The 17,072-nt window shown below is 42.6% G+C and overlaps 1 protein-coding gene across 6 annotated transcripts in view; it reads right to left on the bottom strand.

Annotated features, from left to right (window-relative positions):
* The window catches only part of LOC112251171 (volume-regulated anion channel subunit LRRC8C-like), a 41,729-nt gene that overhangs the window by 12,848 nt on the left and 11,809 nt on the right, over nucleotides 1-17,072 (bottom strand). The window contains exons 1-3 of one of the 6 annotated variants that reach the window (XM_024421974.2): nucleotides 13,123-13,448; nucleotides 4,924-5,069; nucleotides 6-389 (exon numbers count right to left, since the gene is read on the bottom strand). In XM_024421974.2, coding sequence (XP_024277742.1) covers nucleotides 6-389; nucleotides 4,924-5,061 — 522 coding nt within the window. In that variant the 5' untranslated portion in view covers nucleotides 5,062-5,069; nucleotides 13,123-13,448. Of the gene's footprint in view, nucleotides 1-5; nucleotides 390-4,665; nucleotides 4,721-4,923; nucleotides 5,070-13,122; nucleotides 13,449-17,072 lie in introns of those variants that run through there. The other 5 variants (XM_024421973.2, XM_024421972.2, XM_024421971.2 and 2 more) reach the window with 5 other exon arrangements.

Genomic DNA, 17,072 nt, shown 5'->3' with positions numbered 1-17,072 from the left:
CATACCAACAATACCTTCTCCTCTGGGTTCTCTCCAGACACCTCAGACAGAGCTCTAGTAGTCCAGGGGGAGTCAAAGCACTTTCCCAAGATGGAGATGAAATGCTCTATCTTAGAGCTGGAGCCTGGGAACTTGAACCAGAAATTGCTACACACCATGAAGATGAGGGTGTGTATGAGGACTAGGTAAGGGAAGTACTTGGCGTACCAGTGCAGAGCTTTCTCATAGCACATCTGGTTGATGAAGCTATACTGCTGGAAGTCCAGGTTAGTTTTCCGGCCCATCATCTCGTGCACATCCGGCTGCACAGCAGTTTTATTTGGTAAGAGTATTGTTTGGTTGTACATGGTCATTTTTTGGGGAAGGCAGATGATTTTGTCCTGCCTCACCTGAAAGAAGACAAAGAACAAACAATAACTCCGTAAACCAAAATTGTTTCTGTGAAAGTTCCAAGAACATTCGTTAGGTCACGACAAATGTTCTCATAACAGAAAAACTGTCCAGTTGTGCTGATGATTATACAATGTTTGAATGTATTTAACCCTCTGTTTCCCATCATGTCCTTGTCGGAGATTGTTTGTATGTTTGTGTATTATGTATTGGTGCGCGACAGGCTCTTGTCCCCACTTTTATTTATCTTGTAATTTTGGTTATGGAGTTTTGTTAAGTCTATTAGACAACTCCATTTATACCAAGTTCGATTCTCCTGCGCATGACTTCCCTGCCACCTACACACACGCTATTACAGAATCTCCGACCAGGACATGATGGGAAACAGAGGGTTAAATACACATGTAATTCATGGGATTGGAACCAGGTGTGAAGGAAGACAAGACAAAACCAATGGAAAATGAAAAATGTATCAGTGATGGCTAGAAGACCGGTGATGTCGACCGCCGAACACCGCCCGAACAAGGAGAGGGACCGACTTCGGTAGAAGTCGTGACAATAACTATGCACTCTCCTCAAACAATTTCATGGTATTCTTTCATTGTAATAGCTGCTGTAAATTAGACAGTGCAGTTAGATGAACACAAATGAAAGCTTTCTACCCATATCAGATACTGTATGTCTATGTCCTGGGAAATGTTCTTGTTAATTACAACCTCATGATAATCACATTAGACTACGTTATCTCAACCGTCCAGTGGAGGGGACACCAATCCCATAGAGGAAGATAAATAGGTTACATGGGCCTATATATTTCAAATCATTTTGAAATAAATTCTACAGTATGTTCAATCAATTGAGTTCTATTTTGACAATAGGCTATGGTCTGTCATTTATGACTCAGTGTATTGCATGTGTAACATGTGCACAAGGATGTCCCCGATCGGTAATTTAGCGCATTCTTATTGGGTAAGCATTATAAGCCGCCTCGATATTTGAAGCCATATCTGGTAATATCTCTAGGAGCTGATCCGTCATCAGTATTGCAGCGTAAATCTAATGTTATGGGAAAATTTGAATGGAGTAAGCTGATCCGAGAGCAGCGCTGCTTTTCTTTTGATTTTATCAGTATCGACACATGGTCTAACGACACATTTACCGAACGTTCTCTCTATGTGGTGTTTGGGAAACGCATTTTACATCTTTAGCTGTTGTAGGAATGATGCATCGTTAAAAACACTCGTAAGCCTAAGTTCCATTGTTATCAGGAAACCAGGCCATGTCTCATTTTCTGCTCTGACGTCACTGGTAGAGATGTGACTCAGACAGGAAATAACCAATTAGTGCTTTAGCCAAACGCAGACTGAAGAGGAAGACACTCACTCTAATGCAATACTGTACCAAAAAATTCATTTGTTATGCTTTGACCTGCCATTGCATCTTTTATAAACACTTACAACATATAGATATTTTTTTTCTATTGAGATCATAAATGAATCATGGACCCAAGTTGTGGTGATGTAATTATAGTGAGAAAAAACAAATTTAATTTTTTTCTTCTTCAGCTTCGAAAGGTTTTACATAGATCAGGATCAGTGACATGTGGTTTATGGGACAGAGGAAATTAGCCTCCTGGTTGTGCTGCAGCAGTACAGGGCAGGAAAGGAAAGGAGAAACACAGTCAGGCCTGCTGAGTATAATCTCTGGAGAGAGGAGCAGCAGAATTATTTCTCTCCATATATACTCTCTCTCTCTCAATCTCTCATCTTGCTCACTTTCTCTCACTATCCCTTTCCCTCTCTCTCCCCTCTCTTACTCTCACTCATTCTCCTGCTCTGTCTCTCTCTGCCCTCCCCCTTCTCTCCCTATATGTGGTAGCTAGCGTGTAGAGCTATTCATTGGCTTCTCTGTTAAAATGTCCCTTTGGTGAAGGTTAACACTGGTTCTGCCAATCTAAACTCAGACACGCAGTCCCATAAAGGCAGGAAATGTATTAATTAGAGCTAGTACACTGTCTTATTTGACAAGGCTGCAGTTCACCAATATAAACTAATGGAAGTTATCACATGGGTGGTGTTTTGACAAACTGGTCCCAGGCAGTGGTGTAAAGTAATTTTTTTTGGAGTATCTGTACTTTTTATATTTTTGTACTTTTTTCCACTACATTCCAAAGAAAATAATGTACTTTCTACTCCATACATTTTTCTTGACACCCAAAAATACTTGTTACATTTTGAATGCTTAGCAGGACAGGAAAATAGTGTAATTCACGCACATAAAGATAAAATACCTGGTCATCCTTACTGCATCTGATCTGGTGGACTCACTAAACACGAATGCTTTGTTTGTAAATTATGTCTGAGTGTTGGAGTGTGTCCCTGGCTGACAGTAAATAAAAACTTGTCTGGTTTGCTTAATATAAGGGATTTAAAATGGTTTATACTTTTGATACTTAAGCATATTTCAGCAATTACATTTACTTCTGATACTTAAGTATATTTAAAACCAAATGCTTTTTTACTTTTACTCAAGTAGGATTTTACTGAGTGACTTTCAGAGGAGCCTCTTAAAGAAGAAGTTACAGGTCTGTGAGAGCCAGAAATCTTGCTTCTTTGTAGGTGACCAAATACTTATTTTCCACCTTAATTTGCAAATAAATCCATTAAAAATCCTACAATGTGATTTTCTGGATTTTTTCCCCTAATTTTGTCTGTCATAGTTGAAGTGTACCTATGATAAAAATTACAGGCCTCTCTCATCTTAAGTGGGAGAACTTGCACAATTGGTGGCTGACTAAATACTTTTTTGCCCCACTGTAGATGGAGCCCCTATGGGCACTGGTCAAAAGTAAGTCACTACTTAGGGAATAGGGTTAATTTGGGATGCAGCCCAGAATCGGCAGATCGAGCTCCACCATCTCCAATTGATCAGAGTGGTGAAGAGAAGTGACAGGTTATGGGGCAGCTGGAATCATGACTACATCCCAAATGGCCTCCTATTCTGTATTTATTGCATTACTTTTGACCAGTGCACTATAGGGAATAGGGTGCCATTTTGGACAAATCCCATTTGTTTATGAAGAGGGGGTGGGGCAGGCGTGTGTTCCCCATGTGTTTATGAAGAGGGGGTGGGGCCGGCGTGTGTCTCCCATGTGTTCCCCATGTGTTTATGAAGAGGAGGTGGGGCAGGTGGTGGGGGCCATGTTTGGTGCACGGTGTGGTCTGTGTGTGTTTCTGTGTGTTTGTTTGTGGAGTGCAGAAATTTCTTCCCCTTCCGCTGGTAAACTCCAGCCAGACTGCTGCTTATATGAACCTAACCTCCTCCCCAGGCTTGAATTGATGGGAAGTAAAAAATATAAAAAATAAAAAATGAAAATCACCCATCAAAATGAATGTTCTATCACAGCATACCTACTATTTTTGCAGTGCCCAATTTATTCTTAGTTCGGGGATATAAAGTTTTTATTTGAAAACTTTCTGAAATTCACAAACTCACTTCCTTGTTTAGCACATTACTTGCTATGCTCTCACATTGAAATCCACCAAGAGGGGGAGGTTCTAGATGGTGCTGGAGTGAAAGATCAGCCAATTAAAACCTGCAGATGTTTTCTCCAGGCCTGCCATTGACTGCCATTTAAGTCCCGTTCTGAGGCGCTCTGAAACCAGATGTCTCGCCAGAGAGAGCCCGCTGGTGGGTGAGATTAACATGAACCCAACATTGGGTTGTTTGTCACTGCAGGACCGGCCACAATAAAAGGTCTAGAGCTGTCACCCTAATTACTTCTTATTTACCATTTATTTTAATATCTGCTGTTCAGCAAGTCACTTTAAGACTTGATTTAAGCATTTCAACATATCTCGAATTATAGCTAGGTGGTACTAGCAGATGAAGTATACATAATATATTCTATAAAAACATGACTGTACTATACACAGAACATAAGGCAGACTATATGAACTACAAGAGTTAAACTTAAAATTACATAATTACAACCAGAAATCTGAAACATAACTTCAACCAGTTTTGACCTCTGGGTATAGGCGTATGCTACAAAATGTTTAGAATGCGTATGCACCTCATAGAAACAAGTGCTTGTTCATAAATACTTTATTGGAAGAGATTTTGAAGCTGTCTGATGCTACTGACCTGTCGGGTGCATCCGAACACTCCGATCATTAGCATGACCACAGAGAGGTAGTCTGTGCACTAACCTGTAGGGTGCATCCGAACACTCCGTCATTAACATGACCACAGAGAGGTAGTCTGTGCACTAACCTGTAGGGTGCATCCGAACACTCCGATCATTAACATGACCACAGAGAGGTAGTCTGTGCACTAACCTGTAGGGTGCATCCGAACACTCCGATCATTAACATGACCACAGAGAGGTAGTCTGTGCACTAACCTGTAGGTTGCATCCGAACACTCCGATCATTAACATGACCACAGAGAGGTAGTCTGTGCACTAACCTGTAGGGTGCATCCGAACACTCCGATCATTAACATGACCACAGAGGTAGTCTGTGCACTAACCTGTAGGGTGCATCCGAACACTCCGATCATTAACATGACCACAGAGAGGTAGTCTGTGAACACATCCCACCAGGGCTTCAGAACCCGGAACTGTGGCTGCTGCTCTGAGAACTGCCGGAACTCCGTCACAGGAATCATGGCTCCTGCTGGGACAGAGCTGACATTGGGATTGCTTGCAAACAATGCATTTGTAAATAAACAATGTATAGCTTAAAAATATGTTTAGTCCTTGCGTGCCAGTTATTACAACCATAGCTCCATTTATGAATTTAAGTGTGGTGACATTTCTCCATCCTCATCCCTTTGCTTTGGAGCAAACCAAGTAGCAGGGCAGATTTTATTCCCCAACAAATTAAGGATTTTGCCTTTAAGCCTCCATTTAAATCCCCTTGTCACTTTCCTTGAGGATTCTGACCTATACTTTCAATATTGTCACGTATACTCCCTCTCCAGCCTCTAGGTCATCAGGCTGCTGATTATCCCGCACACCTGTCACCATCGTCATGTGCACCAGCGCCTTATGACACAACTGGACTCCATCACCTCCTTGATTATCTTCCCTGTATCTGTCACTCCGCTTGGTTCTTTTCTCAGGTGTTATTGACTCTGTTTCATGTCGGTGCGTTGTTTGAGTTTGGCGTGTAGTGTTTTGTTTATTTTTTCAAACACTCACTCCCTGTACTTGCTTCCCGACTCTCAGCGCACTCGTTACAAATATGGCCAGCTTCCAGACTAGTTTGATAACGTTAAATATTTGACTGTACAACAACCACACTCAATAAACTGGTGTGATGTATCAATAAACTGAGGCATGATAAAAGCAACATGCATGCCTTGCCCACCTGAGGATCTGTCTTTTCCTGTGTTTAGGGGTGCCAAATCCACTTGTCGGTTAAATCTTGCTGGATTGATTACTATGATTTTACTCCTGCGACTCTTTCATACTTTTGTTTGTGACTGTCGTTTTTTTCCCGGTAACATTACGACCTCAGAAATGTTTAAGTAATGATCTGTCAAACACACCCCGGTAATGGCTGAAATGGGTTTCATGGAATACATTGGCTTAAAGTTGAATCCATAAGAACGCCAAAGCTTAGTCTAAGATTTAACACACCGTCTCGACACTTACTGTACATCACAAGAAAGAGAAGAAATAACTTTATTTTGATGGGTGTTCATTTGTGTAATTGAAAATAGGTACAATTTAATAAAGTTGATACAATTCGTCTACAAATTAGACAGAGCAAGTGTTTGGTAGTTGCAGCCAGGGACTTAGTGGAAGGGTAAATGCCATTTATGCCCCTTTTTATTTGAGAAATTTCATTTACTCGCCTTTTTATTTAGTTTATTATCGTTTACCCACATATTATTGCATTCCCGAGCGTTTATCAATGGTCAGAACGCTAATATTATTGATCTGAGTTCTAATTACGCCTGCCTCTGCAAACGAATGGAATCATGATTACGTTATGCTTGTTATACTACAGCAACTGAAATGACTGCAACACGCAGAGCTGCAGTTAGTTTGAGTGTGTGGCAAGGAATAAGTTAGCCCTAAATATTTCAAAAATTAAAAGTATTGTATTTGGAACAATACACTCACTAAACCCTAAACCTCAACTAAATATTGTAAAAAATTATGTGGAAATTGAGCAAGTTGAGATGACTAAACTGCTTGGAGTAACACTAGATTGTAAACTGTCATGGTCAAAACATATTGATGCAGTAGTAGCTAAGATGGGGAGAAGTCTGTCTTTAATAAAGTGATGCTCTGCCTTCTTAACAACACTATCAACAAGGCAGGTCCTACAGGCCCTAGTTTGTTGCACCTTGACTACTGTTCAGTCATGTGGTCAAGTGCCACAAAAAAGGACTTAGGAAAATTGCAATTGGCTCAGAACAGGGCAGCACGGCTGGCCCTTGGATGTACACAGAGATCTAATATTAATAATATGCATGTCAATCTCTCCTGGCTGAAAGTGGAGGAGAGATTGACTTCATCACTACTTTTATTTATGAGAGATATTGACATGTTGAATGCACCGAGCTGTCTGTCTAAACGACTGGCACACAGCTCGGACACCCATGCATACCCCACAAGACATGCCACAAGAGGTCTCTTCACAGTCCCCAAGTCCAAAACAGACTATGGAAGGCACACAGTACTACATAGAGCCATGACTACATGGAACTCTATTCCATATCATGTAACTGACGCAAGCAGTAAAATTAGATTTTTTTTAAACACATAAAAAACACCTTATGGAACAGCGGGAACTGTGAAGCAACACAAACATTGGCACAGACACACACACACACACAAATATATGATAAGATACGCACTACACATACACCTGGGTTTAGTACTGTAGATATGTGGTAGTGGTAGAGTAGGGGCCTGAGGGCACACAGTCTGTTGTGAAATCGGTGAATGTATTGTAATGTTATAAACTGCCTTAATTTTGCTGGACCACAGGAAGAGTAATGGAGATCCATAGTAAATACAAATACAAATGTTTGCCTGATACCCCCAGATTTGCATTGTTAGCAGCGCATTCATTCACCAACAGAAAACTGCCCACGGCACAGGCCGAGACGTGAAACAAACTACCTCAGCCCAGGCTAAAGCTGGCAAAATGTCCATCGACTCCTGCCTTGTCAACAGACATCCCTCAAACAAACCAAAAAATTGATATTTCAGTCAGGTGGCTAGCTAGCTAGCTAGTTCAAGGGCTCTAGCTACTGTTAGCCAGATAGCTAGCTAACATTAGCTATAACTAGCTGGCTAGAAGGAAGAAGTTAGAACCTAACATTAAAAGGAGCCTGACCTAAGCAGGAGCAGTTAACTGAAATTAAGATAGCTATAATCTTAACAAAAGACAGGATAAATAAATCCTCATAACAGAATACATTTGCTTTACTATCCAGGTTTCCATCCAATCGTTTTATGCGAGTAAAGTACATTCCGGATTTAAAAAAATGTAATGACATGTCTGATGGAAACAGTAAATTTTTGTTAAACTTTACAGATTGTTGACAAAACAAAATAGCCAGACAAGGTAATATCTTTTTGTCTGGGTAAAATTAATTATGCGAGAAATGCTTTTAATGTGCAAATATTGATATAATAACCATCATATCGAAGTAAACTTAGAGTCATGTGATGACGTGTGGTCCTCCCACCCCGAGAAGTCTCATAAGGCTAAAGATGAAAAAAGTTATGATAAACTTAACAAGGTGGTGAAAGTGCTAGGTGATGAGCTAGATGCTCCTTTCCAATAAACATTGAGGGTCTTATTCTGGTGACATGATCATCGATGCTTGGCTGGCATTTGACATATATACAGTGCCTTGCGAAAGTATTCGGCCCCCTTGAACTTTGCGACCTTTTGCCTCATTTCAGGCTTCAAACATAAAGATATAAAACTGTATTTTTTGTGAAGAATCAACAACAAGTGGGACACAATCATGAAGTGGAACGACATTTATTGGATATTTCAAGCTTTTTTAACAAATCAAAAACTGAAAAATTGGGCGTGCAAAATTATTCAGCCCCCTTAAGTTAATAGTTTGTAGCGCCACCTTTTACTGCGATTACAGCTGTAAGTCGCTTGGGGTATGTCTCTATCAGTTTTGCACATCGAGTGACTGAAATTTTTTCCCAATCCTCCTTGCAAAACAGCTCGAGCTCAGTGAGGTTGGATGGAGAGCATTTGTGAACAGCAGTTTTCAGTTCTTTCCACAGATTCGTGATTGGATTCAGGTCTGGACTTTGACTTGGCCATTCTAACACCTGGATATGTTTATTTTTGAACCATTCCATTGTAGATTTTGCATTATGTTTTGGATCATTGTCTTGTTGGAAGACAAATCTCCGTCCCAGTCTCAGGTCTTTTGCAGACTCCATCAGGTTTTCTTCCAGAATGGTCCTGTATTTGGCTCCATCCATCTTCCCATCAATTTTAACCATCTTCCCTGTCCCTGCTGAAGAAAAGCAGGCCCAAACCATGATGCTGCCACCACCATGTTTGACAGTGGGGATGGTGTGTTCAGGGTGATGAGCTGTGTTACTTTTATGCCAAACATAACATTTTGCATTGTTGCCAAAAAGTTCAATTTTGGTTTCATCTGACCAGAGCACCTTCTTCCACATGTTTGGTGTGTCTCCCAGGTGGCTTGTGGCAAACTTTAAACAACACTTTTTATGGATATCTTTAAGAAATGGCTTTCTTCCTGCCACTCTTCCATAAAGGCCAGATTTGTGCAATATACGACTGATTGTTGTCCTATGGACAGTCTCCCACCTCAGCTGTAGATCTCTGCAGTTCATCCAGAGTGATCATGGGCCTCTTGGCTGCATCTCTGATCAGTCTTCTCCTTGTATGAGCTGAAAGTTTAGAGGGACGGCCAGGTCTTGGTAGATTTGCAGTGGTCTGATACTCCTTCCATTTCAATATTATCGCTTGCACAGTGCTCCTTGGGATGTTTAAAGCTTGAGAAATCTTTTTGTATCCAAATCCGGCTTTAAACTTCTTCACAACAGTATCTCGGACCTGCCTGGTGTGTTCCTTGTTCTTCATGATGCTCTCTGCGCTTTTAACGGACCTCTGAGACTATCACAGTGCAGGTGCATTTATACGGAGACTTGATTACACACAGGTGGATTGTATTTATCATCATTAGTCATTTAGGTCAACATTGGATCATTCAGAGATCCTCACTGAACTTCTGGAGAGAGTTTGCTGCACTGAAAGTAAAGGGGCTAAATAATTTTGCACGCCCAATTTTTCAGTTTTTTATTTGTTAAAAAGGTTTGAAATATCCAATAAATGTCGTTCCACTTCATGATTGTGTCCCACTTGTTGTTGATTCTTCACAAAAAAATACAGTTTTATATCTTTATGTTTGAAGCCTGAAATGTGGCAAAATGTCGCAAAGTTCAAGGGGGCCGAATACTTTTGCAAGGCACTGTATATATATATATATATTTTTTTTTATCAAATCAAATTTTATTTGTCACATGCGCCAAATACAACAGGTAGACCTTAGTGAAATGTGAGCCCCTAACCAACAATGCAGTTTAAAAACAGAGAGAAATAAAAGTAACAAGTAATTAAAGAGCAGCAGTAAAATAACAATAGCGAGACTATATACAGGGGGGTACCGGTACCGGTTAGTCGAGGTAATTGAAGTAATATGTACATGTAGGTAGAGTTATTAAAGTAACTATGCATAGATGATAACAGAAAGCAGCAATGGTGTAAAGGGGGGCAATGCAAATAGTCTGGGTAGCCATTTGATTAGATGTTCAGGAGTGGCTTGGGGGTAGAAGCTGTTTAGAAGCCTCCTGGACCTAGGCTTGGCACTCCGGTACCGCTTGCCGTGCGGTAACAGAGAGAACTGTCTATGACTAGGGTGGCTGGAGTCTTTGAAAATATTTAAGGCCTTCCTCTGACACCACCGTTATAGAGGTCCTGGACGGTAGGAAACTTTGTCCCAGTAATGAACTGGGCCGTACGCACTACCCTCTGTAGTGCCTTGCGCTTGGAGGCTGAGCAGTTGCCATACCAGGCAGTGATGAAATCAGTCAAGATGCTCTCGATGGTGCATCTGTAGAACCTTTTGAGGATATGAGGACCCATGCCAAATCTTTCCAGTCTCATGAGGGGGAATAGGTTTTGTCATACCCTCTTCACGACTGTCTTGGTGTGCTTGGATCATGTTAGTTTGTTGGTGATGTGGACACCAAGGAACTTGAAGCTCTCAACCTGCTCCACTACAGCCCCGTAGCGTGCTCTGTCCTCTTTTTCCTGTAGTCCTCTTTTTCCTTCCACTCCTGCGTTGTCTTGGCTGTGTGCTTAGGGTTGTCCTGTTCGAAGGTGAACCTTCGCCCCAGACTGACGTCCTGAGTGCTCTGAGTACCCAGTCCCTGCCACTGAAAAACATCCCCACAGCATGATGTTGCCAACACCATGCTTCACGATAGGGATGGTGCCAAGTTTCCTCCAGATGTGATGCTTGGCATTCAGGCCAAAGTGTTTAATCTTGGCTTCATCAGACCAGGGAATCTTGTTTCTCATAGACTGATAATCCTTTAGGTGACTTTTGGCAAACACCAAGAGTGCTGTCATGTGCCTTTTACTGACGAGTTGCTTCCGTCTGGGCACTCTACCATAAAGGCCTTATTGGTGGAGATGGTTGTCCTTCGAGAAGATTCTCCCATCTCCACAGAGGAACTCTGGAGCTCTCTCAGTGACCATCAGGTTCTTGGTCACCTCCCTGACCAAGGCCCTTCTCCCCTGATTGCTCAGTTTGGCCAGGCGGCCAGCTCTAGAGTCTTGGTGGTTCCAAACAAATTTGTTTTAAGAATGATGGAGGCCACTGTTTTCTCAGGGACCTTCAATGCTGCAGAATCGTTTTGGAAACCTTCACCAGATCTGTGCCTCGACACAATCCTGTCTCTGAGCTCTATGGACAATGTTACTTGGTTTTTGCTCTGCCATGCACTGTCAACTGTGGGACCTTATATAGACAGGTGTGTGCCTTTCCAAATCATGTCCAATCAATTATATATACCACAGGTGGACTCCAATCAAGTTGTAGGGACATCTCAAGGATGATGAATGGAAACAGCATGCACCTGAGCTCAATTTCGAGTCTCATAGCAAAGGGTCTGAATACTTATGCAAGCATTTCTTTAAAAAAAATGTTTTGCTTTGTCATTATCAGGTAGTGTGTAGATTGATGAGAAAAAATATATTCAATACATTTTATAATAAGGCTGCAACATAACAAAATGGGGAAAATGTCAAGGGGTCTAAATACTTTCCGAATGCATTGTTTATGGAACAATTTCTGGCTCATTTTTCCAAAGACCAGCATGAAACTCTTTCTAAAGACTGACATCTAGTGGAATCCCTAGGAACTGCAATCTGGGAGGATTTCGCCTTATAATAAAAGTGACAGGCATTGAAAACAGTGGCAGGCTGAATTTTTTTATATTTTTTAGATGGTTTGTCCTCGGGGATTCGCCTGCCATATCAGTTATGTTATACTCACAGACACTGGAAACTTTAGAGTGTTTTCTATCCAAATCTACCAATTATACGCATATCCTTGCCTCTGGGCCTGAGTAACAGGCAGTTTACTTTGGGCAAGCTTTTCATCCGGATGTGAAAATACTGCCCCCTACCCAAGAGAGGTTAACAAGAAATTTATGGAGTGGTTGAAAAACGAGTTTTAATGACTCCCACCTAAGTGTATGTAAACCTCCCACTTCAACTGTAGGTACAATCGCCCCAGCGCCTCTGTTAGATGGTGTGCCAATACCAGTAGGAGACGGATGCACAGAAAACATTTTATTTCACACACACACACCAACATAGCAAGAGGGCCTGGTAATAGTGGTAGTGCTGGTGGTATCTGTAATGGACAGAAGATAGAGAGTATGCATGCAGAATAGGCATAGAGAAAGATATAGGCCTCTAGTGACCAAAAGGCCATTTTAGCATAAGCAGCGCCATTGAGGGCGTCCACCATTTTAAAATTGTCAAAGAAGTCAACTGGGTTGGGATTCCTATGGGTTGTAGCCTCATTGGTGCTGCCCATGCTGTCACAAATGCTATAAGGGTACAGATATAAAGATGAGTCCTCTATTTTAAACATAACACTCAATATAAACTATATAGCAGTGGGCTAGCACGTTAGGCCAGGGGCTTGTAAACTAGGTACAGTACAAGGCATACAGGGAAGCTACAATTAGCAAGGCTAACAGAGATGGCTACCAGGAAAAAGAGCTACCATTGACCAAAGGACTAAGACGGCACACAGAATGGCAATATACAATAGCAGATAGCTTAGGGCTAGTATGCTATGTGACTATGCTATGTAAAAAACAAAAGGCCATGGGGCAGCCATCACAACACAGCAGCCATCTTGAGGCCTATATGATCAGGCCTGGGGTGTATTCATTCTGCCAATTCTGTTGCAAAATGTTTCTTAAGCGGAAGCAAGCAGAATGAAACGGGGATGGACCTACCTGAATTTGTCCAATAGAAACTCGTTTGGCTTTGTTTGCTTCCATTTGGTTCTTAAACGGTAAACGATTCCCATAATGACTACACCCCCGAAGACCTACTGGCTGGCCTAAACATAAACAAGCAGTTTTAAATACACCCACACCCAGCAAAGTCCACTTACTATATCATGGACGCACACACTAACACTAGCGTGTGTTGTCAGAGTCCAGGGCACTGGAAAAAGGTCAGTTGGGTGTGTCCCAGCTGTTGGTGTGCAGGGCAGAGGTTTATAAGAGAGCTCCTCACTCTGCCACTGCTTGCTGAAGACTGAGAGAAAGTGGCAGGAATTGGGTATCTGTGACCCCAGATGACTGGCTGTGATTGGCTGACCCCACAGTTGAATAAGACAACCCTAGCAACCTGGCCTGGCAACAGAGGTGTGAAGTGCAAGTTTATGGCCCCTTAGGCTCCAGTGGGAGTGGGGGGCCTACTTTGAGCAGTTAGAAATCCCAAAGTTGTGCCTCTTTGGCCCAGTTTTTCTCTCTCTCGCAATTCAATTCAATTCAATTCAATTCAAGGGCTTTATTGGCATGGGAAACATGTGTTAACATTGCCAAAGCAAGTGAAGTAGATAATATATAAAGTGAATATATAAAGTGAAATAAACAATAAAAATTAACAGTAAACATTACACATACAGAAGTTTCAAAACAATAAAGACATTACAAATGTCATATTATATATATACAGTGTTTTAACAATGTACAAATGGTAAAGGACACAAGATAAAATAAATAAGCATAAATATGGGTTGTATTTACAAAGGTGTGTGTTCTTCACTGGTTGCCCTTTTCTCGTGGCAACAATTCACAAATCTTGCTGCTGTGATGGCACACTGTGGAATTTCACCCAGTAGATCTTTATGGGAATTTATCAAAGTTGGATTTGTTTTCAAATTCTTTGTGGATCTGTGTAATCTGAGGGAAATATGTCTCTCTAATATGGTCATACATTGGGCAGGAGGTTAGGAAGTGCAGCTCAGTTTCCACCTCATTTTGTGGGCAGTGAGCACATAGCCTGTCTTCTCTTGAGAGCCATGTCTGCCTACGGCGGCCTTTCTCAATAGCAAGGCTATGCTCACTGAGTCTGTACATAGTCAAAGCTTTCCTTCATTTTGGGTCAGTCACAGTGGTCAGGTATTCTGTTTTTTTGTTAATTCTTTCCAATCTGTCAAGTAATTACCTTTTTGTTTTCTCATGATTTGGTTGGGTCTAATTGTGCTGCTGTCCTGGGGCTCTGTAGGGTATGTTTGTGTTTGTGAACAGAGACCCAGGACCAGCTTGCTTAGGGGACTCTTCTCCAGGTTCATCTCTCTGTAGGTGATGGCTTTGTTGTGGAAGGTTTGGGAATCGCTTCCTTTTAGGTGGTTATGGAATTTAACGGCTCTTTTCTGGATTTTGATAATTAGTGGGTATCGGCCTAATTCTGCTCTGCATGCATTATTTGGTGTTCTACGTTGTACACAGAGGATATTTTTGCAGAATTCTGCGTGCAGAGTCTCAATTTGGTGTTTGTCCCATTTTGTGAAGTCTTGGTTGGTGAGCGGACCCCAGACCTCACAACCATAAAGGGCAATGGGCTCTATGACTGATTCAAGTCTTTTTAGCCAAATCCTAATTGGTATGTTGAAATTTATGTTCCTTTTGATGGCATAGAATGCCCTTCTTGCCTTGTCTCTCAGATCGTTCACAGCTTTGTGGAAGTTACCTGTGGCGCTGATGTTTAGGCCAAGGTATGTATAGTTTTTTGTGTGCTCTAGGGCAACAGTGTCTAAATGGAATTTGTATTTGTGGTCCTGGTGACTGGACCTTTTTTGGAACACCATTATTTTGGTCTTACTGAGATTTACTGTCAGGGCCCAGGTCTGACAGAATCTGTGCATACGATCTAGGTGTTGCTGTAGGCCCTCCTTGGTTGGTGACAGAAGCACCAGATCATCAGCAAACAGCAGACATTTGACTTCGGATTCCGCGCCAATTCGTTGATATATATGTTGAAGAGGGTGGGGCTTAAGCTGCATCCCTGTCTAACCCCACGACCCTGTGTGAAGAAATGTGTGTGTTTTTTGCCAATTTTAACTGCACACTTGTTGTTTGTGTACATGGATTTTATAATGTTGTATGTTTTACCACCAACACCACTTTCCATCAGTTTGTATAGCAGACCCTCATGCCAAATTGAGTCGAAGGCTTTTTTGAAATCAACAAAGCATGAGAAGACTTTGCCTTTGTTTTGGTTTGTTTGGTTGTCAATTAGGGTGTGCAGGGTGAATACATGGTCTGTTGTACGGTAATTTGGTAAAAAGCCAATTTGACATTTGCTCAGTACATTGTTTTCATTGAGGAAATGTACGAGTCTGCTGTTAATGATAATGCAGAGGATTTTCCCAAGGTTACTGTTGACGCATATTCCACTGTAGTTATTGGGGTCAAATTTGTCTCCACTTTCGTGGATTGGGGTCTCTCTCTCTCCCTCCCTCTCCCTCTCCCTCCTAGACTTCTAATCATTGCGCTAACGCTAGTTAGCATTGGCTCGCAAAATGAACTTCCTTCATACTGGATGCAGAGAAAAATGGTATCCATGAGTTCATTTGACTCTGGGGAAGAAGATAAAGGGATCCATTGCCAAAATCCCAAAGTATTCCTTCAGACACAAATAATCCAAACATATAATGTGCAATTTACTATATAAAGTCCATAGTTTCAGCTTAAAGCTGCAATATGTAACTTTTGGGTGACAGACCAAATGCACATAGAAAGGTGAGTTACAGATCTTCACAGTAAAGTCTATGAAGTGGTAGATGTGTTCTATGTGCACTATTTCTATGCATCCTGTTTTTAAGTTCAGTTTATTAAAATCTTTTACATTTAGTTTTTTATACTAGCTTTAAACAGCTAAAAATAAAATACTCTATTTTGGGTTGTTGCAGCAGTTTACATGGTACAATGATTATCTACACTTGTATTGTCACAGAAACTGAAATAAGGTGAAATATTACGTGCAAAAACAAAATAATCACCCATAACTCATAACCCATAACACAAGGGTGAAAACAGGCTGCCTAAGTATGGTTCTCAATCAGGGACAACGATTGACGGCTGCCTCTGATTGAGAACCATACCAGGCCAAACACAGAAATACCAAATAATAGAAAAAATAACATAGACTGCCCACCCAACTCACGCCCTGTCCATACTAAAACAAAGACATCACAAAGGAACTAAGGTCAGAACGTGACAGTACCCCCCCCCACCCCCAAAGGTGCGGAGTCCGCAAAACCTGAACCTATAGGGGAGGGTCTGGGTGGGCGATTCCGGCAGCTCCTGACTGGCGGGCGGCTCTGGCAGCTCCTTACTGGCGGGCGGTTCTGGCAGCTCCTGACTGGCGGGCGGCTCTGGCAGCTCCTGACTGGCGGGCGACTCTGGCAGCTCCTGACTGGCGGGCGACTCTGGCAGCTCCTGACTGGCGGGCGACTCTGGCAGCTCCTGACTGGAGGGCGGCTCCGGCAGCTCCTGACTGGCGGGCAACTCCGGCAGCTCCTGACTGGCGGGCGACTCTGGCAGCTCCTGACTGGCGGGCGACTCTGGCAGCTCCTGACTGGCGGGCGACTCTGGCAGCTCCTGACTGGCGGGCGACTCTGGCAGCTCCTGACTGGCGGGCGACTCTGGCAGCTCCTGACTGGCGGGCGACCCTGGCAGCTCAGGACAGACGGGCGACACCTGGCTCGATGCCCACTCTAGCCCGGCCTATACAAGGCGCTGCGATGTAACGCACCGTGCTATGCCTGCGCACCGGGGACACCGTGCGCCTCACGGCATAACATGGTGCCTGCCCGGTCCACCTCTCTCCACGGTAAGCAAGGGGAGTTGGCTCAGGTCTCCTACCTGACTTAGCCACACTCCCCGTGTGCCGCCCCCCAATACATTTTTGGGGCTGCCTCTCGGGCTTCCTTGACCGACGTGCCAACTCCATTCTCCGGGTATTCCTCCTCGCACTGTTCCAGAGAATCCTAGGCGGGCTCCGGCACTCTCCCTGGGTCGACCGACCACCTTTCTATCTCATCCCATGTTG

The sequence above is a fragment of the Oncorhynchus tshawytscha genome, linkage group LG05 (genome assembly GCF_018296145.1).
Source record: "Oncorhynchus tshawytscha isolate Ot180627B linkage group LG05, Otsh_v2.0, whole genome shotgun sequence".
NCBI classification, from domain to species: Eukaryota; Metazoa; Chordata; class Actinopteri; order Salmoniformes; family Salmonidae; genus Oncorhynchus; species Oncorhynchus tshawytscha.
The sequence above is the reverse complement of the archived record's forward strand: the minus strand, read 5'-3'. Positions and strand labels throughout refer to the sequence as shown.